This window comes from Dipodomys merriami, unplaced genomic scaffold, assembly GCF_024711535.1.
Source record: "Dipodomys merriami isolate MVZ:Mamm:240054 unplaced genomic scaffold, mDipMer1.0.p SCAF_49, whole genome shotgun sequence".
In the NCBI taxonomy this organism is placed as follows: domain Eukaryota; kingdom Metazoa; phylum Chordata; class Mammalia; order Rodentia; family Heteromyidae; genus Dipodomys; species Dipodomys merriami.
The window spans coordinates 2391754-2412039 of NW_027206057.1; the positions used below are offsets into that span (position 1 = coordinate 2391754).

Below are 20286 nucleotides of genomic sequence, written 5' to 3' on the forward strand. Positions count from 1 at the left end.
AATCTACAAGAGATTTGGTAAGTTAGCTTACAATCTCTAATGTAGAAATACTTGGGATGTATATGTTAAAATCCAGGAAACTGGAAACAAAGGGTACAAAATATTCGAATTATTCAAATAGTTTAATAGTTTGCTAACTTCTCCTTCTCCCATTTCTATTTGGATAGTAATACTTTTTTTAATCCCTTCTACTTCAGAACTTAACTATCATTTATTCATTCAACAAACACCTCATTTACTGTTGCTAGACATTAGTATATGCAATGAAGTTTTGGCAGGGTGGCAAGGTGCATGATGTAAAACTATAATATGTCTTAAATGCTGTGATAGCATTAACCATAAGTTTTAGGGGTATATGAGAAAAATTAGTACAGTTGAATGATAATAACAGTTTAAATTCTTATTTTATCTTTATATGCTTGAGTTTTTTAGAAAAGTCACTATGGTTTTTCAGATTTGGTTTTTATTGTTTATAAAACAGTTTGAAAGATCAGGGTGCTGATGGCTTATGTCTGTAATCCTAGCTACTCCAGAGGTTGAGCTCTGAGGATTAGGGTTCGAAGCTAGCTAATAAGCAGGGAAGTCTGTGAGACTATTATCTCATTATTTCCAATTAGCCACTCCCCGCCCTTCCAAAAAAAAAAATCTGGAAGTAGAGCTGTAGCTCAAGTAGTAGAGCACAAGGCATCTAGGCCCTGAGGTCAAGCCTTAGGATTGGCACCAAAAATAAAAATTCTTTGTGTAATTAATTATGTAATAACATATATTATATCTGAAATGTATTTTAATTTGTGACAGGTTTGCAGACTGTTCCTATAATGTTTTCTCATCAAATCATCAGGGTCTTTAGAAGCTACTGGAAGAATTTAAACTATCAGTTCATTCTGGTGTTTTCCCTTTGTGTCTTCTAGTTTCTGTTTGTCCCAGTCAGTATATCTGCTGTCTGAGGGTGCTAAAATTGGTTCACTCAATCCAGAAATGATATTTTTATATATATGTGCTCCATATATTCTCATTGTTGTCCACTTATACTCCACTCTAACCATTGATCTTCTTTTTAAAGGTGCGTAGGGAGTACAGAAAATTCTTTAGAGCTAATGCTGGAAAGAAAATCTATGAATTTACACTTCAGAGAATTGTACGTTGATACTTGGTTTGTATGGATGATTTGCATTATTCGACTACTAAAAAGCACTAATTCAGAAAAATAGTGTCTTTTTAAAAAGTTGATAGTGACTCTTGATAAAGATTGATAAAGATTAAGATATAACTTAACAGTGAATTGGTACTTTTTGTATCATCTACACCCAAGTTCAAGTAGAATGGTGTTCAGAATAGTGGCCTGCACATGATTAATCCGATGTTATTCTTATCTGACAGAGAAAACTGTCAAGTGAACTTGAGAAAGCCAGGTTATTGCCCTATTAAACTGCATAGTCCAATTAGTGTGTAGTGGGAAAGCAAAACTGGCAAAACTAGATGCCAGGTGGCTCTTGTATATGTAATGAGGAAAGGGGTGCAAATGCTAGAACCTACCAGCCTGCACTGCTGCTTATAGTTTTGTGACTTGAGCAGGTAACTTAACATCTGTGGATTTCATTTGGTTATGTGTAAAATGAGACTAAGCTCACAGAAGATTAAAATGGAGTAGTGATAACAGGCTCTTATTGTGCCTGCCTGTACATATTAAGCAGAAGTGCTTCGTGACTTATAATGGAGTTTCAACACATTAAACCCATCATAAGTTGAAAATATCTTATAGCAAGAATACAGTTAAGCTGGGTGCCAGTGGCTCATACCTATAATCCCTTGCTACCAAGGAGGCTGAGTTCTGTTTGGATTGCAGTTTGAAGCCAACCCCAGTAGAAAAGTCTGTGAGTCTCTTCAATGACTTTCTAAGAAGCTGGAAGTAAAGTTATGGCTCAAGAGATAGAGCATTAGCCTTGAGCAAAAAAAAAAAATACTCAAGACAGCACCCAGGACCTGAGTTCAAGCCTGAGGACTCTTCTCCTCCCCACCCCACCCCCCCAAAAAAAGAATACATTTAATTCACTTAACCTGTCAAACATAGCTTAAACACAGGCCACTTTAGAATATCAATTGTTTTCCTCTTGATCATGTAGCTAGCTGGGCACTGTACTCTCTGACCTGCCCAGAATCTCAAATGAGCATATCACTAACTTAAGAAAAGATCAGAATGCAAACATATGGTTTATGGTGAATGCCTTATTGTATTTGCACCATTATGTAGTCAGAATATCCCAAATCAAACCATTTTAAGGCAGGAGGTTCTATCTATATTCTGTACAAATGCTATCCAATAGAACTTCCTAAAATGATGAACATGATCTGTATATGAAGAATCAGAGACTATATTGAGCACCTAAGTGTAACGTTTTAATTTTGCATAATTAATAGCCATGTACAATTGTATTGGGAAGTAAAGCTGTTTAGTGTTACCTAGTGTTAATATTAGTTAGTATTGGCATAAGTATTAGTATTAATAACCTCTCACTTAATTAGTAAGACTCAGATTTCCCCTAATCAGCACAAGAGTAGAATAAAGACATAGAAAGCTTTTATGGATTATTAAAGATTACAATTTGATTATGGAGCATATAAATGTTTTTTCTGGTGTATTTTCTTTCAAACTCAACACAGATACAAAAATACTTCTTGGAAATGAAAAATAAGATGCCTTCTTTATCGCCAATAGACAAGAATTGGCCATCAAGACCGTACCTATTCCTGGATTCGACACACAAGGAACTAAAAAGGATTTTCCACTTATGGAGGGTAAAAAAAAAACAACAAAGCCACATTTTTTTTCAAAGACTTCTTAAATGTCTTGAGTGTTTGAGGGCTATTTTATAAAATGAGATTTTTACCACCTTCTTCCTGTCTAAAAGAGAATTGCTTGAGGATTTTAAGCTGCACTTAGGTTTCTGTCAGGAATCCTGCAGTGGTTGAGGTATTGCCTCTGTGGTTTTCTTGGTTATGGTTAGAAATAGCTCACTGAAGCACTGACTTTGTGTTTTAGGTTCCAGTTGGTTTCCAGTGGTTCAGTTTTATTTGCTTGGTTTTCTTTGTCTGAAAGAATACTGCAGGAGATAAAAACTATTAAATTTCAGCATCTATTTTCCCTTTCTCAATTTTATATTAGCACATAGAGTATAATTTAAATGTAGGGACCCATGGAGTAGTAGTTGCAGACATTGACTTTATTTTACTAACCTAGCGGAGAGGTACAGTGCTGGATGCAGTAAACCTTTAATATCTGTGGGTAAGTGGTTCCAAGGAGACTGCCATGGAGGCAAAACTGCAAATGTTTGGGTTGCATAGAGTTCAGTATTGCACTGTGAATCAGCTTAATTCATTTTCCCATAAGACCACCCAGCTTCCACGTTTTAGTGAACATAAACTGTTGTGTTTATCACTTATATTAAGTACATTCACTATTCCATAGCTCTTGGGGCATCATTTGCCATTTGAGAATTTCCATTTGCCAGTTTCACAAAATTAAGGACAGGGTAACGCTCAGCAGATCATACTAGTATAATAAGAGGACTGCTTCTGCATTTATGTAATGTGTGTAATGTACATGTGGGAATTCAAATTGTTCTTGAAATTTATTCTCATTCTTTTTCATTGTACTTGGTCAGAACTACAGGTAATAAATACATGAAGGTGGGCTTATTGTGTATGCCATTCTCAGATGTAATAAAAACCATTGGATTCAAGGGCTTATATTTAGTAAAGAACAACCAGTGCATACCTCTGCTGGTCAGCTCATCCCTGCCCTGCTGTATAGGTTTTTTCTTTATGTTTCAGAATCACATAAGTGACTATTGCTAAGGATTATAATAAGTGATACCAATACCATATATGAAATGGTACTCAGTTCTGTTCTGTAATTGAGCAACCTCTTACTTGTTCATCTCCTCCTTTGATTCTGCCCTAGAAATATTTCAGAGAAATGGCAACAGAGAGCTGCTGGGATTTGCTTTCACTCTACTTTCCCCTGGTTCAGGAAACCCACCCTTACCTGCCTTGACAGGGACCCGGGTAGGGAGTAAAACTGCTTTTACTCCTGAAGGGAGCCTTTCCACAGGAAGGGTCAGCATCAATACTTACCTTCATGAAGTTATTTCAGTGATGGTTTTCCACCTCTACCTATAACTGAATTTCTTGCACTGTTCCTCCAATAACCATCCTTGCCCTCTGGCCATTCATTTTTTTTTTTTTTATTTGTGAACATACTATACAGAGGGGTTACAATTACATGGGCAGTATAATGCATACATTTCTTACCAAGCATTGCAGCCTCCTCCTTTGTTTACCCTTCACCTCCCTTCCCAGCCTCCCCCCTCCCCCCCAATCCTTCCCTCCCTCCCCCCCACCGACATTGTAAAGCTCATTTTTGACATGACAATTTGTACTTCTCATTGTTGCAACAAGTCCACCTGAATCCTTAAACAACTTGTTTTTCCCCATCTCCTCCACAAGTTATACTGACATCAAATATATTGAAAGCTGGGGTTATACTGTGGGGGAGGGACATACAAAGCAACAAAGAAATAATCTTATAAATGCGTTAGAAACACATGCATGAAAGAAAAAAAACATTAAAATACCTATCTAAGGGTTCATTTTCCTAACATCACATTATCTGACTTTTTTCGCTTGACTCATACATATACTAGATATTGCAAATAAGGGAAACCATGGGACCTATGTTTCTTTGTGCCTGGCTTACTTCACTTAATATAATTTTTTCCAAGTTTTTCCATTTCCTAACGAATGGTGCAATGTCATTCTTTCTGATGGAGGCATACAATTCCATTGTGTATATATACCACATTTTCTTGATCCATTCATCTACTGAGGGGCATCTGGGTTGGTTCCATATCTTAGCTAAAATACCTAGGAATTAACTTAACCAAAGAAGTGAAGGACTTCTATGATGAAAATTTTAAAATCTTGAAAAAGGAAAATAACACAGAACTTAAAAAATGGCAAAACCTCCCATGCTCCTGGATTGGAAAGATTAACATCGTGAAAATGGCAATACTTCCCAAGGCTATCTACAAATTCAACGCAATACCTATCAAAATTCCAACCTCATTCTTCAAGGAAATAGAAGAGGCAATCCAAAAATCCATATGGAACAACAAAAGACCCCGAATAGCAAAAACGCTCCTCAACGGAAAGAACACTGCTGGAGGAATATCAATACCAAATTTCAAACTCTACTATAAAGCCATAGTAATCAAAACAGCCTGGTACTGGCATAAGAATAGACCTCAGGACCAATGGAATAGAATTGAAAACCCAGAAATGAACCCACAGACCTATAGCCATCTAATCTTCGATAAGGGAGCTAAAACAATAGAATGGAGGAAAGACAGCCTCTTCAGTAAATGGTGCTGGCAAAATTGGTTAACTACATGTAGAAAACTAAAGCTAGATCCTTATATATCACCCTGCTCCAGAATCAACTCCAAATGGATTAAAGACCTCGAAGTCAAAGCAGACACTCTGAAAACATTACAGGATGGAATAGGAGAAACCCTGGGTCTCCTTGGCTCAGGCCGAAATTTTCTGAATAGGGACCCGGAAACACAACAAATCAAAGAAAGGTTGGACAAATGGGATTGCATGAAGTTGCAGAGCTTCTGCATGGCAAAGGACATAGCTAGCAAGATCAATAAAAAGCCCACGGATTGGGAGAAGATCTTTACTAGCCATACAACGGACAAGGGTCTCATATCTAAAATATACTTTGAACTCAAAAAATTAAATCCCCCAACAACAAATCCTCAAAGAAACAACTGCCCAATAAATAAGTGGGCTAAAGACTTAAAGAGAAACTTCTCTGAAGAAGAAAGAAGGATGGCCAATAGACACATGAAGAAATGCTCAACCTCCCTAGCCATAAAAGAAATGCAAATCAAAGCAACATTGAGATATCACCTCACTCCAGTTAGAATGGCAAAAATCAAGAACTCTAACAACAACAGATGCTGGAGGGGATGTGGACAGAAGGGAACCTTACTTCATTGTTGGTGGGAATGTAAACTTGTTCAACCACTTTGGAAAGCAGTATGGAGGTTCCTCAAAAGACTTCACATAGAGCTCCCCTATGACCTAGCAATCCCACTTTTGGGCATTTACCCAAATGTTTACAAACAAGACCACACTAAAGCTACCAGCACAACTATGTTTATTGCAGCATTATTTACCAGAGCTAAGATATGGAACCTCTGGCTATTCTTATCTCCTCTCCTGGCATCCTTAGTCTGAAGAAATCTCCCTGATCTCCATGCACATTGTAAAGTAGTAATAGCAGAATTTGGAACTGTATTTTCCAAACTATAAGACATAGCATCCAAAAATTCATATGGAACAATAAAAGACCCCAAATAGCAAAAAACAGTGCTGGAGGAATATCAATACCAAATTTCAAATTCTACTACAAAGCCATAGTAATCAAAACAGCTTGGAGCTGGCACAAAAACAGACCTCAGGACCAATGGAATAGAATTGAAAACCGAGAAATGAACTCACAGACCTATAGCCATCTAAAAAAGAATGGAAGAAAGACAGCCTCTTCAGTAAATGGTTCTGACAAAATTGGTTAATCACTTGTAGAAAACTATAGCTAGATCCTTATATATCACCCTGCACCAGAATCAACTCCAAATGGATCATTGACCTCAGAGTCAAAGCAGACACTCTGAAAACATTACAAGACAGCATAGGAGAAACCCTAGGTCTGCTTGGCACAGACTGAAATTTTCTTAATAGAGACTCAGAAACACAACAAATCAAAGTTTGGACAAATGGGATTCATGAAATTGCGAGCTTCTTCACGGCAAAGGACATAGCTAGCAAGATCAATAGAAAGCCCACAGATTAGCAGGAGATCTTCACTAGCCATACAATGGACAAGGGTCTCATATCTAAAATATACCTGGAACTCAAAAAATTAAATCCCCCAACAACAAATCCTAAAAGAAACAACTGCCCAATAAATAAGTGGGGTAAAGATTTACAGAGAAACTTCTCTGAAGAGGAAAGGATGGCCAATAGACACATGAAGAAATGTTCAACCTCCCTAGACATAAAAGAAATGCAAATTAAAACAACCTTGAGATACCACCTCACTCCAGTTAGAATGGCTCTAATCAAGAACTCCAGTGACAACAGATGATGGAGAGGATGTGGACAGAAGGGAACCCTACTGCATTGTTGGTGGGAGTGTAAACTTGTTCAACCACTTTGGAAAGCAGTGTGGAGGTTCCTCAAAAGACTCCACATAAAGCGCCCCTATGACCTAGCAATCCCACTTTTGGGTATTTATCCAAATGATCACAAACAAGACTATACTAAAGCTACCAGCACAACTATGTTCATTGCAGCATTATTTACCATAGCTAAGATATGGAACCAACCCAGATGCCCTTCAATAGATGAATGGATCAAGAAAATGTGGTATATATACACAGTGGAATTCTATGCCTCCATCAGAAAGAATGACAATTCCCCATTTATTAAGAAATGGAAAGCCTTGGAAAAAATTATATTAAGTGAAGTAAGCTAGGCCCAAAGAAACATAGGTCCCATGGTTTCCCTTATTTGCAATAACTAGTATATGTCTGAGACAAGCAGAAACGGTCAGATAAGTTGATCTTAGGTGAACCCCAAGATAAGGACTCAGATGTTTTTTTCTTGCTTTCTATTGTTTCTAACATATTTATAAGATGATTTCTTTTTTGCTTTGTATGTCCCTCCCCCTCAGTATAACTCCTGTTTTCACTGTATTTGATGTTAGTATAATTTGGGGAGGGGAAGGGAAAAAAACAAATCATTTAAATAAGGATACAGGTGGACCCATTACAACAATGAGATGTACAAAATGTATGTCAAAAAACGAACTTTACAACTTTGGCAGGGAAGGGTGAGGAAAGGCAGGGATAGGAAGGGGAAACAAAGGAGGAGGCAACAATGCTTGATAAGAAATGTACTCATTATCTTGCCCATTTAATTGTAACCCCTCTGTACGGTATTTTCACAATAAAATTTAAAAAAATAAAATAAAGACATGGCATATTTTGGCTTGTGAAATCAACTTAGTAGATTACTGTCATCATTTCTAAATGAAATACAATAGAATGTACAATATGTAGAAAGAATAGGAATTATTTTACGAAGTTTTGGGGTCAATGTGTCAAATAACTTGGTTAAAAAAAAAAGTGATGCTTTTTCTGTGAGTCTCTGTAGAGACTGACAGCCTTAGTATGGGGCTGGTGTGTTTTCAGGGACTGATACAGCATAATGGATTCACACCTCTCATGGTATATGCCTGGTGTGTTTTGAAGAAGCATATTAAACTCCACAACACAAAGAATAGCTTTTATAATATTTTTTTTCAAGACTGACTTTGTAAAACAAGGAATATGTGTCTGGCCTGTATGAGTGAAGTTTTTATATTTACACTCATTGTTCTTTGGTGTTGGCTTACCTTGTTTAAGAATGAATGCTGGGGCTGGAAAGGTGGCTCGGTGATAGCATGCTTGCCTTGCATGCATGAGGCCCTGGATTCAATTCTCCAGTACCACATAAGAAGAAAAAGCCATAAGTGGTGTTATGGCTCAAGTGGTATAGGGCTAGCTGAGCTGAAGAGCTGAGGGACAGCGCCCAGGCCCAGAATTCAGGCACCATGCCCAACTTAAAAAAAAAAAATGCTAATTTTTTTCTTCTTACATAAGTAAGGCATTGAATACATTTCTATTCACCCCCTCTTTCATTTTTCCTACTCCTCCCCCCCCCAGTTGTAAAGTTCATTTCCAATATGTCTAGTGAGTATCACTGTTGCATTGGTTCACCTAGTGTCCTACTATTTCTGTGATTCCCCCTTCCCAAATCAGATAAACTTATATACAAGACAAATTTTGTTGCTTTTTATGTTCCTCCCCCACGGTATAACCTCTATTTTCACTGTATTTGATGTGGGTGCCCTACATCTTGCATTTACACTTCTGTAATTCGGAGAGGGGAAGGGAAAAAACAAAATGCTTAAATAAGGATACAGGTTGACCCATTGTAACAATGAGATGTACAAAACACTACATTGAAAACAAACTTTACAACTTCTGGGTGGGACGGGGTGGGGGTGGGGGTTGTAGTTGTGGAGGTGGGAGGGGAGGGATGGTAGGAGGAAAACAAAGGAGGCAACAATGCTCAATAGGAAATGTACTCATTACCTTGCTCATGTAACCCCTCTATATAGCATTTTTACAATAAAGCATAAAGAAAAAGAAAGCACAAAAGTGACTGGATATATTAAAAATGTAAATGTGCAAAGCAGAAGATTGAAACTTTTAAGTACAGTTATGGTCATATCACTATAAGTGTATAGAGAAGAAATAGAAAAGAATTTTACTGCTGATTTACTGATAAAAGTGATCTGTTGTGTTTTTTCTTATATCTCACAGTGTAAAAAATACAGAGACCAATTCACAGACCAGCAGAAACTTATCTATGAAGAGAAACTAGAAGCCAGTGAACTCTTCAAAGACAAGAAGGCTTTATACCCATCCAGGTATCTTGGTTTTGTCTTACTAATAAGTGCCTTTTTTCCTCCATTTTTCCCCTTACATATATTTGTAGGTCTTTTCTAGAAACTTTTGAGTTTTGTTATAAATGAACCATTTTTAATCTGATGAATCATTTCATAATCAGCTGTTTATGAAAACACAAAACCACACTTGAGCTATGTTTCATAGTGTGTTCGATGAAAAAAGAGATTGCAGTTTTGGTTTTGTTCCATTGGCATTAGCTTGACTCCTTTATTAAGTAATTGGAAGTCATATAAATTAAAATTTATATAGACTATTAAAATTAATTGCATTGTACTTTCCTGTTTTCAGATTCTTTTTGTAGCATGGTGTAATCATTATTGCAGCCTTCCTGCCATAACAAGCCAGGTCAGAAACTCACTTCCAAGGTCAATGGGAGAGAGTGGCAGTGATTACTCTTTGCATATTACTTCAGCCTGGGCTACTGGTGTCATTCAGTCTTCTAACTCACTGGTCATAGTGGCAATTGCTTTGTTATGGACACTACATTCTAAGGAAAAGGAAAAAGAAAACAAAACAACAAAACACTGCAAATCTAATGAGACAAGCTCTTGTGAAAGACTGCTCATCTGAAGATTCATAAATATCCTGCATTTCTCATGTTCTTATCCTCACCCCTACCATGCACAATTTCCATCTCTTTTTTAATCTGGTATTAAAAACAAAACAAAAACAAAATAAAATAAAATAAAAACAAAAAAAAGTTGCACCAGGCACCAATGGCTTACACTGATAATACTAGTTATTTAGGAGGCTGAAATCTAAGGATCGAGATTGTAAGCCAACTTATGCAGACAAATCCTTAAGACCTTTATCTTCAGTTAAGCAGCAAAAGTCAGAACTGGAGACATGGCTCAAGTAGTAAAGTATGAATTGTGAGCAAAATAAAAGGAGTGAGACATAAAGGCTTTGGGGTCAAGACAGTAGTGATGCATGTGTGTGTCTGTGCAAGCACACACACACATTCTCTCTCTCTCTCTCTCTCTCTCTCTCTCTCTCTCTCTCTCTCTCTCACTCACAGGAATGGGGTAGTGGCTCTTGCCTATGATCCTAGCTACTCAGGATGCTGAAATCTTTGGATCATGGTTCAAAGCCAGCCCAGGCAGAAAAGTCAGTGACTCATCTCTGGTTGACTGGCAAAGAGTTAGAAGTAGAGCTATTGCTCAGCTTGTAGAGCATCAGTGTTGAGCACAAAACTTAATTACAAGCACATGACCCTGAGTTCAATCTCTAGCACCACTCCCCCCAAAAAAATTCAGGTTGTATAATTTTAAACTAAAACCTGTTTAAAAAAATTAGCTTTGATAAGTACTTATGTGTGCTTTATTATTTATATTGGTTCTGTTACTACACACATTAGAAAGTTGCTATTTTTAAAAGATTATCTCAGTATCCATTGTCAGACTTTTGTCAGACTATTTATGGTCTAAATCCCCCCCCACCCCTTTGGCCAATCCTAGGGCTTGAACTCAGGGCCTAGACACTGTCCCTGAGCTTCTTTTGCTCAAGGCTAGCACTCTGCCACTTGAGCAAGCACCACTTCCAGCTTTTTCTGTTTAAGTGGTACTGAGAAATTGAACCTAGGTCTTCATGCATGCTAGATAAGCATCTTACCACTAAGCCACATTCCCAATCCTGGTCTAAATCTTTTAAACTGGAGTTTCCTTGGGTTGTTGTTTTACCTCCTTAAGGTGGCATATAATTCCTTAAGTTATACACAGTGACTAAATCTAAAATTGTCCAATATGCCTGCTATCTCAACTATATTCAGACAAGCACACTGATTGTATGCATTCTTCAGTAACTAATTTTATTCAAATGTTTCTTTACACATTCTTAAGTTCGAGTACTGTTCTTAATCAACATTCCCTGTAGATGACTTTACGAAAACTAAAGACTGGCGAATACATTTCTGAGAAAACAAAAGACTCTTAGCACTTCTTTTTATTATTAAATACATACTTGAAGATGAACACCAAAAAATGTCTTTGGGGGGCTTAGTTTTATCAGTTTTCAAGGGTGGTGGTGTCCTCGTCCCACAGTAGTGGGAGAGGTGGAATAATTTGCCCTCCTACCACTCCTTGAAGCTGTGGCTCCTATGGGCGTCAGCCTTTTATATCCTCAGAGCTGTGAAACACTGACCGCCTACATGGATTTTTCTTCCCCAATCCTCCACCCACCACGCTAGCATTTAAAGTTATATGTGCACATTGCCAGAAGTAAGTAACTCAAAATGAAGCCTGGAGCAGCAATTTCCTTTTTTATTTATTTATTTTTGGTGTCTTTAAACAAACTGCCCTCAAAGATTCACCCCCATAGTCTTCAGGAACATTGGCATCTAGTGGCATGTGCACAGTTACAACTATTGCCAAAAATAATTTGTTTGCAGACTTCCCTGCTCTGTAAGTCTGGCCACTTTCATCAACTTAGAGTCATATCCCAGAAAGGGAGCTTGCATCTCCTTTCATAGATTGCCCACTTTGAAACAGTTTTGTGGCAGTATTAAGTGTTATATCATTTCTTCTAAAGTGATTGCGTACTCTATGCATCCCCAGAAGTCTTATTGATTTTCCTCTTTTCGCAAGGAAATGAGATTTTTCTTTGGAATGGGTGATGGTAATTATATCAGATCTTGTTTTTCTATGCCACATACATACTGGTTAAAGGCATTACTAAATCCTTTGTGAACAGCTGTTAACTTTCTATTAACAGATTTCAAGAAATTGCCTTTTCCTTCACCCATAGCCATGTACTGCAGTCTGGCTGTCACTGGAAGTGGTTTCCATCCTGATTGCTCTGTATGATAACATTTTTATCAAGTCTTAGCAACTGAAGGCCATGATTACATCCAGATATAAATTTAAAATAGGATATGGTTTCATTTCCAACTTACATTTAAAACAGATACATGTTAATACATAAAATAAATTGAAACAACTTTTCATGAAGTTGGCAGCTACTCCTTAGAGTCAACAGACTTGCTTCCTTTTGCCAGTGGTATTTGCCCTTCAAACCATTTCTAATGTGCTTGAATTGGTTTTCTTTAGTGTTGGACAACCATTCCAAGGTGCATACCTGGAAATCAATAAGAATCCCAAGTATAAGAAACTCAAAGATGCCATTGAGGAAAAGATCATCATTGCTGAAGTTGTGAACAAAATTAACCGTGCCAATGGGAAGGTAAAGATGCTAACCTTAAAGACAAAGAAGAGTCTATCAGTCCTCTGTATTTTTCCGAATATTAAAGTTTGATTTCTCACTCCTAGTAGTTAACTGTGAAGAAATTACACCTCACTTTGAGGGTTAGGCAGAATTTTGCTTGTTCTTGAAATTATTATGAGTTTAAAGTATGTTGTTTATGTCTCTAGTGTATTCTCATTTTACATAGATATGTTTGCTGAAAGATACCTGGAATAAAATACACATTTTTGCAAATAACTAATGTTTTGAATTCATGGCCCTTATTGGGATATTTTTGATCATAGTTTTATATCTTGTTTTGTTTTAGAGTACGTCTCGCATTTTCCTCCTAACAAACAATAATCTCCTTCTTGCTGATCAAAAGTCTGGGCAAATCAAATCAGAAGTTCCTCTGGTAGATGTCACCAAGGTGTCCATGAGCTCACAAAACGATGGCTTCTTTGCTGTTCACCTCAAGGAGGTAAAAGTTCACCATTGATTTTGACATTTTCCCTATCAGACTAGTTCTGTTGCCTGAAGTCTTTCCTACTGATATGCAATTCTTATCTCTTGGAGTGGAGAATCAACATCCCAGTTTCGTTTTGTTTTTTTAAGTTCTCCTAGTTGAGTCCCTTGTGTGGTGAAGGTTGACAGCCACTGCTGTAGGATATTTGGTGGAAGTGTTATTGTTACATGTTTTTGAAATCCCACTCACTGAGGAATTTTTTGTACAGCATTTTCAGCATTAGTTTTAAGTTGAGTGAGTGCTCCTTGAACCTGAGTATGTGAAGCCATATCAGTGAAACTTGCTGCAGTTTCTAAATCATTGAGCAGAGATGCAGCCCAAGATGATACATCTCTTAACAAGATCTTGGGTGACACAAGTGTCACTTCTGGTCCATCAACCAACTATGAATAGCAAAGTATTGGATAATCTTGCTGAAGTTATCTAGGGAAGTGAAAGAAACACTGCTCTTGGTATATATGTTTACTTGTGGAAAAATAGGCTCTAGTATTCGATGTTTTAATAAGACCATAAGTATATTTTCAGCTGAGCCTGTAAACATTTCCTTCCTCAATGGTCTTAAATTATGATTGTCTAACTCTGGTTTTCCCTTGCAGGGCTCAGAAGCTGCTAGTAAAGGAGACTTTCTCTTCAGTAGTGACCACCTGATTGAAATGGCCACCAAGCTCTATCGCACAACTCTCAGCCAAACCAAACAGAAGCTCAATATTGAGATTTCTGATGAGTATGTTAATGTCTTGTTTCATCCACTTTTTCATTTTCACCTGATGTCTTTGTCAGTGCAACTGTTACTTGTTATATATTAAGTAATATATTTAGTATTTGTGCTGGATAAAAGGTGTAGAGAGGTCGACACTGACGGAGTCCCTGTTTTGAATACCTGATATTCTAGTGGGAGAGAAAAATGTATACAAAATAAAAGATATAGATGATAGGGTTTGGACTGGTGGCATGTGCTTATGGAAGTGGGGGGGAAAAAAAGAGTCAGTGGTATTGTTTTGGATAGGGAAGTTGGGGAGGCATGTGATACTGTGGGTCAAGCCATTCAATGGTCTAGGAAGTGCAGAGTGGCAGGTGCAAATGCCTTGAGACAGGAGCAATCACTGTCACAGAGTAATGGTGGGAGAAGATGCTGGAAAAAAGTAGGAACTGGTCATGAGTGAAGACATGAGATTTTATAAAGTATGCAAGTATGCTAAGAGATCCTTACAGGTTTTGAGAGCGCAAGGATATGGCATGATCTGATTTTTGTTTTTCTAAGGTGGCTTTCACTGTAGTGTGAACGTTAGTTAATTATTGGGAGGCAAGAGCAGAAGCAGAGAATAAGGAGATTCTCCAGGTTGCACGAGCGTATGGTGATAATGGCAGTGTGAATGGGAGACAGTGAGGAGTCAGATCCTGAGTATAATTGGAAGAAAAACAAAGGACACATGAGAGGACTGGTGTTAGGTTTTGTTCCCAACTCCAAAGGATGATACTATTTGATGAAGTTGTGGATACTGAGGAGAGCGAGCTTTGGCAGTGGCCAGCTAGTTTGGAATTGTTAGATTTGAGAGGACTTTTTTTTTCACATGTAAATAATTTGACCTGAGAAAAGGCATTCCATGTTTGATAAGGGCTCATTAGTGCAAAGACTGGGATAAATTGGAAATTTTGCTTTTTGACTTCATGTTCTAATTTTAGAGGCTAATTGCCCAAGAAGAGTTTATTCTCTAATTGCATAGGTTACCTGTCCGTTGTAGTTCATCTGTTCCTAAAAGTCTTTCTGAAATATGCTACCCATTTCTGTCCTTCCTTTGTGAGTTCAGGCCTCTATGGTATGTTGGGATCCCCTCTTCCCTCCACATGACTGATTCTCACTGAGCACGACTTATGCTGCGTGAACATAGAGTGTACACTCTACATTGGTAAACAAGTGCTCTGCCACTTAAACCACACCCCCAGCTGTATACTCTCCACATTAGGAATGTCTATTTGGACTAATTAACTTCTCTTGTAAAAAATGAAAGTAATGAGAGGGGAGAGAAAATATTGACAGGCTAGATTCCAATTAATTAGCGTTCAACTAATTAATGAGATAGGGCTGGTTAGAGCTTTAAGCTTTGTTTTGTTTTTGTGCCAGTACTGAGATCTTGAACTCAGGGCTTCTTGCTTTTACTTTACTTTTTCACTTTAATTTCCCTTTGATTGAGTTTTTCATAATTTGAGATGCCAGTTCCTACTCAGCAGGAAAAAAATTGTATTATCCTGATGATATCTTTCTTTTTGATATGTAGATGAAGCAGCCAAATTATACCTAAGTCCAAACCACAAAGGATTGCTACTTTAAAAGCATGTGCCATACTGCTGTTCTTAAAAAGAAAAAAGTAGTGGCACTGTAGCTCAAGTGGTAGAGCACTGGCCTTGAGCTGAAGAGCTGAGGGACAGCACTCAGGCCTAGAGTTTAAGACCCACAACCGACAAAAAAAAAGAAAAAAGAAAAAAGTTCTTGCAGAACACAATGTGTTATGGGGAAAAAAAGTCTTTTTTTACTTTTAATTTTATTGTCAAGGTACAGAAGGATTACAGTCACATAAGTAAGGTAGTGAGTACATTTATTGTCAAACTTATTACCCCTTCCCTCGTTTTTCTCCCTCTTTCCCGCCCCCTCATGCCCCTCCCCCCAGGTTGTATGGATGATTTCCAACATAGTATTGTGTAGAGTATCACTGTTGCATTGGCTCCCCCTTTCCCCTCCGTCTCGCCATTTTTTTGTTCACCTTTCCTTCCCTAATTCAGATAAACATACAATACCAAGGGTACCAAAACAGCATGCTATAATCAAGAAATCTAATAACAACAGATGCTGGGGGGATGTGGCCAAAAGGGAAAGCTACTACACTGTTGGTGGGAGTATAAACTTGTTCAACCACTTTGGACAGCAGTATGGAGGTTCCTCCAAAGACTACACATAGAGCTCCCCTATGACCCAGCAATACCACTTTTTGGCATTTTTCCAAATGATCACAAACAAGACCACACTAAAGCTACCAGCATAACTATATTTATCACAGCAGTATTCATTATAGCTAAGAAAGATATAGAACCAACCCAGATGCCCCTCAGTAGATGAATGGATCAAGAAAATATGGTGTGTGTATGTTGTGTGTCTATATACACATATACAGTGGAATTCTATACTTCCATCAGAAAGAATGACACTGCCCCATTTGTTAGGAAATGAAAGGACTTAGAAATCTTTCTTTACTTGGTTCTCAAAGCCTCTGATCTTGCTGCTATGACTTACTGGAGGGTCTCAGCGGTTATAGCTTGTTCTGTGTTTCCCTCTCCAGTGGCTCTCATGAGCACATGGTCTGGGAAACATGGTTGGGATTAGTTTGAATCTGGACAGCCGGGATCCAGCCCTATCACAGAGAGACTTGGGACAAGCTGGATTCCATCAGGAATCAGAAAGCACACTTTTCTGAATGAAGATTTACTATATGGCTGCATGAGGAAGACATTTAATAGAACACCTCTCCTTCTCTAATTCCTGATGGTTGGACTTGTAAAAATTGAATAGCTGATGGAACCTTTCACAGTCCCTGTGGGTTCCTTCCCTAGGCACTCCAAGAAGCCTCAGAAATAGGTTTTTAGGGTGACCTCTCATTTCTAAGCCCCAAGAATTTGTAGGCAGGGGTTATAAATCCTTTTAGAGAAGATTTTAAATTTAAACAAATAGGTTCAGTCATGGGCAGGATGCCTATGCTGTGTTTCTCAGCCCTATGTGGCTTTGCCTTATTTCTTTGCCAGCTGTATGGACTCTGTGAACAGCTCACAGGTCAGTGACTAAACTCTTCCTCACCATATCTTCTACTTCAAAATAGAAGTAGTTATTCCAACCTACCAATTTCTATAACCATTATGGATTTGCTGAATGTGAGCTTTTGGGAAGTGATTGTAAATCCTGCTCCCGAGTGCAGTTTTAACTTGCACATGAAGAAATGAGAGTTTAATTCATTGAGAGATTTAACTGCTTTGTAATTCCTAGTCCCTAACCTCCCAAGCTGTAAATAGATTGCATCTTAAAATAGCCTACAGATGTACAGTATTTCTGAAAATTAAATTCTGAATATAGTGTTCTATTAAAATATTCTAAGTAAATATGCACATCTCTATGCCTGTTCATACTTACATAGATGGATGCATGCAGTCTATATCATTTACATGTGTTTTACTGGTATTTTAAATCAAAGCAACTAATCTGGGGTTTTTTTAGCTGTAGAATTAAATACTCCATTTTATTGTTGTTGCTCTCTCTTCTATGAAATGGAGACGAAGGATAGTAATTACCTCCCAGACTTGTTTTAAAACTGAGTTAATACAACAATATGATTCATGATACTCAATAAATTTTATCACAGAGTGAATCTTGATCATGCACTATAAACATGGAAACAGTTCATGTACACTTAAGCTAATCGGAGAAGTTCTTTCCTACACATTGAATGCACTATATGTGGTCTTTGAAATTTTAAATGTAAATTAACTGTTAAAATGTGTGAATTTGTATTAAACTTGAAAGGTTTTTTTTTTCTTTAAGGCATACAGTTAAAAAATACATTTGTTGGAAGCATAATAGGCAAAGGGGAAACTACAGCTTTTATACTTTTTTAAGTACTTTCAAATTGAGAAGAGACAACACATGTAAAAGGTTCAAAATACTGTCCTTTTCAAACAGCTGGTGAACTAGAAGCTTATTTGTGTGCTGTGCATACATGCACATTATACACATTGATTCATGGGCTTGAATTCAGAGCCTAGGAGCTGTGCTCTTGAGCTGTGCTCAAGAGCCACAGCTCTTCTTACAGCTTTTTGTGGTTAATTGCATTCTCGAAAACTTTCCTGCCCAGGATGGCTTTGAACTATGATCCACAGATCTCAGCCTCATTAGTAGTTGGGATTACAAGCATGAGCTACTAGCACCGGCAACGAAAGGTTTTTGTATCAGTTTTCAACCCAGTAGATAATGTTTGTGAAGCACAGCCTTTTTAGACCTAGAAACTAGGACTAATGCATAGAAGAGAACTGTTTATCTCTCTACCATTGAGAGTTGTGGATGTTAGTAAGTGATCAGCCAACATACTCATTAGGTTGAATCAGTTATCAACGTGCCAGTAACTCAGAAAGCTATTTCCTGAGAAGACAGGGAAAAAAAAGCATTCTATAATGATTATGATGGTGGAGAGAAAAGAGCACTAATCTCAAGGAAGGAAGACCTGTTCCTGAGCCAACCACACTGCTCTTCTGACTTATGAAAGATGCTGGCCTTGATAGCAGAGACATCATTTACACAGCTGGTTGTTCCCTGTGGGACCCAGCATGGGAGCATGTGAAATGGTCTTATAGGCACTCACAGGACCCCTGATGGTCTGCAAGTAAAAGATCTGGTGTGAATGTGGTTTTCTTAATGTATCATAAATACCACTATTAAGAGATGGTTTTAGGTGAACATGAGTGGTTTTAAATTTTAAAAAATGATAATAGTGTTCTGAATAAAAGTAAGTGATAGATTAAACTCATGATTTTCTTATTCACTAATTTTGAAGCAGTAAGAGCCATATATTATTAGCCTAGTGTACAAATAAGACAAAAAGAAGTTAAAAAAATTGTTAATATCCTTTTCTGAAAATCTTCACTTTCTTAATTTGTTGGTACTTTAAGGACTCCTTTTCCAAGTTATATTTCTATCATGCAGAGGTTGAGAAAATAGAGATGCAATATGTTAATGTTTCTGTTGAAAACATGGAAATAATTATTCCTACCTCTTCACTTACTGAAATATGATTAGTTAATGAATGAACTTCCTTCAGCTTACTTTGGGCTAAATGATAGCTACTGGGAATAAAATACCAGGGTACAATTTGGGCAAGAGGTGTGATAGGAAAGAAACTATTGTCATGGTGAATATCCATTAGGACACACAAAAAACATCCACTAGTATTATTGTGCTTATCATCTGTTTTTATATGTTCTTTCATTTGTTTGATTCTTTTCTCCTAGGTTCCTGGTACAGTTCAGACAAGACAAAGTGTGTGTGAAGTTCATTCAGGGAAACCAGAAAAATGGGAGTGTTCCTACATGCAAACGAAAAAACAACCGTCTTCTTGAAGTTGCGGTCCCTTAACTGGCTACTTGTCTTTGCTTTCATGGACTTGTTTCTTTGTAATAGTGCAATTGGTTTCAATTTGGGAGCGGGGGGGGGGGGGGTGGGCGGGGGGGCGGGGAGGTTCGTTATATGTTTGGGAATTGCCAAAGACTAGGGTCCCTTGGCAAAATAAAAGTAATTGACTAATCAATTTTTATTATTGCGATAGTTTAACTCTTAAATTCACTTTCTGTCCTGGGGCAGGATTGTTGAAACTAACAGTGTCTGTTTCCCTGACATTTGTGTTTCCTCTTTAGTTACCATGTTAAGACTTGTCTACCCTAAATCAACATATTAATCATAGATTATTAATACATATAAGTATAGGAAGGGTCTTAAGAGACAGTGCATTCATTTATCAAATATTTATTGAATGCCTACTCTCTGCTGGGCACTATGCTAAATGGTATGAAATTACTAGGAGCCTTTTTATTTGTAAGACTATTGCATTCTGGCTGGTTTGTGCTGCTTTAATGACAGCTGAGAAAGATTGAAAGGTGGAGGGCAACCAATAACTGCTAATGATGGACAGCATTAGCAGGAACTCTGTAGCATGATCATAAACAATATATGCTCCTAGAAGGACTGGTCTGATGAGGAGTAGAAGTAGATGACTGGGTAAAATCCCTCCATATTTTTTTCTTTCTGAGAAAAGAAGAATGACATCTGAACAGATCTCCTTGTGATTACTTCAAGAGTAGAATACAGAAGTGATTCTTATTTTAGTTAAAGTGACAGAAGCACTCAGTAAC

At 37.6% G+C, this 20286-nt stretch overlaps 1 protein-coding gene across 5 annotated transcripts in view; it reads left to right on the forward strand.

Moving 5' to 3' along the window:
* The window catches only part of Myo1b (myosin IB), a 187147-nt gene extending 167567 nt beyond the window's left edge, over window positions 1-19580 (forward strand). For all 5 annotated transcript variants that reach the window (XM_069995684.1, XM_069995686.1, XM_069995687.1 and 2 more), the window contains 7 exons: window positions 1064-1138; window positions 2662-2796; window positions 9498-9604; window positions 12689-12821; window positions 13150-13302; window positions 13944-14071; window positions 19390-19580. In XM_069995684.1, the coding sequence (XP_069851785.1) occupies window positions 1064-1138; window positions 2662-2796; window positions 9498-9604; window positions 12689-12821; window positions 13150-13302; window positions 13944-14071; window positions 19390-19513 (855 nt within the window). In that variant the 3' untranslated portion in view covers window positions 19514-19580. The remainder of the gene's footprint in view (window positions 1-1063; window positions 1139-2661; window positions 2797-9497; window positions 9605-12688; window positions 12822-13149; window positions 13303-13943; window positions 14072-19389) is intronic.
* The last annotated feature ends 706 nt before the right edge of the window (window positions 19581-20286 follow it).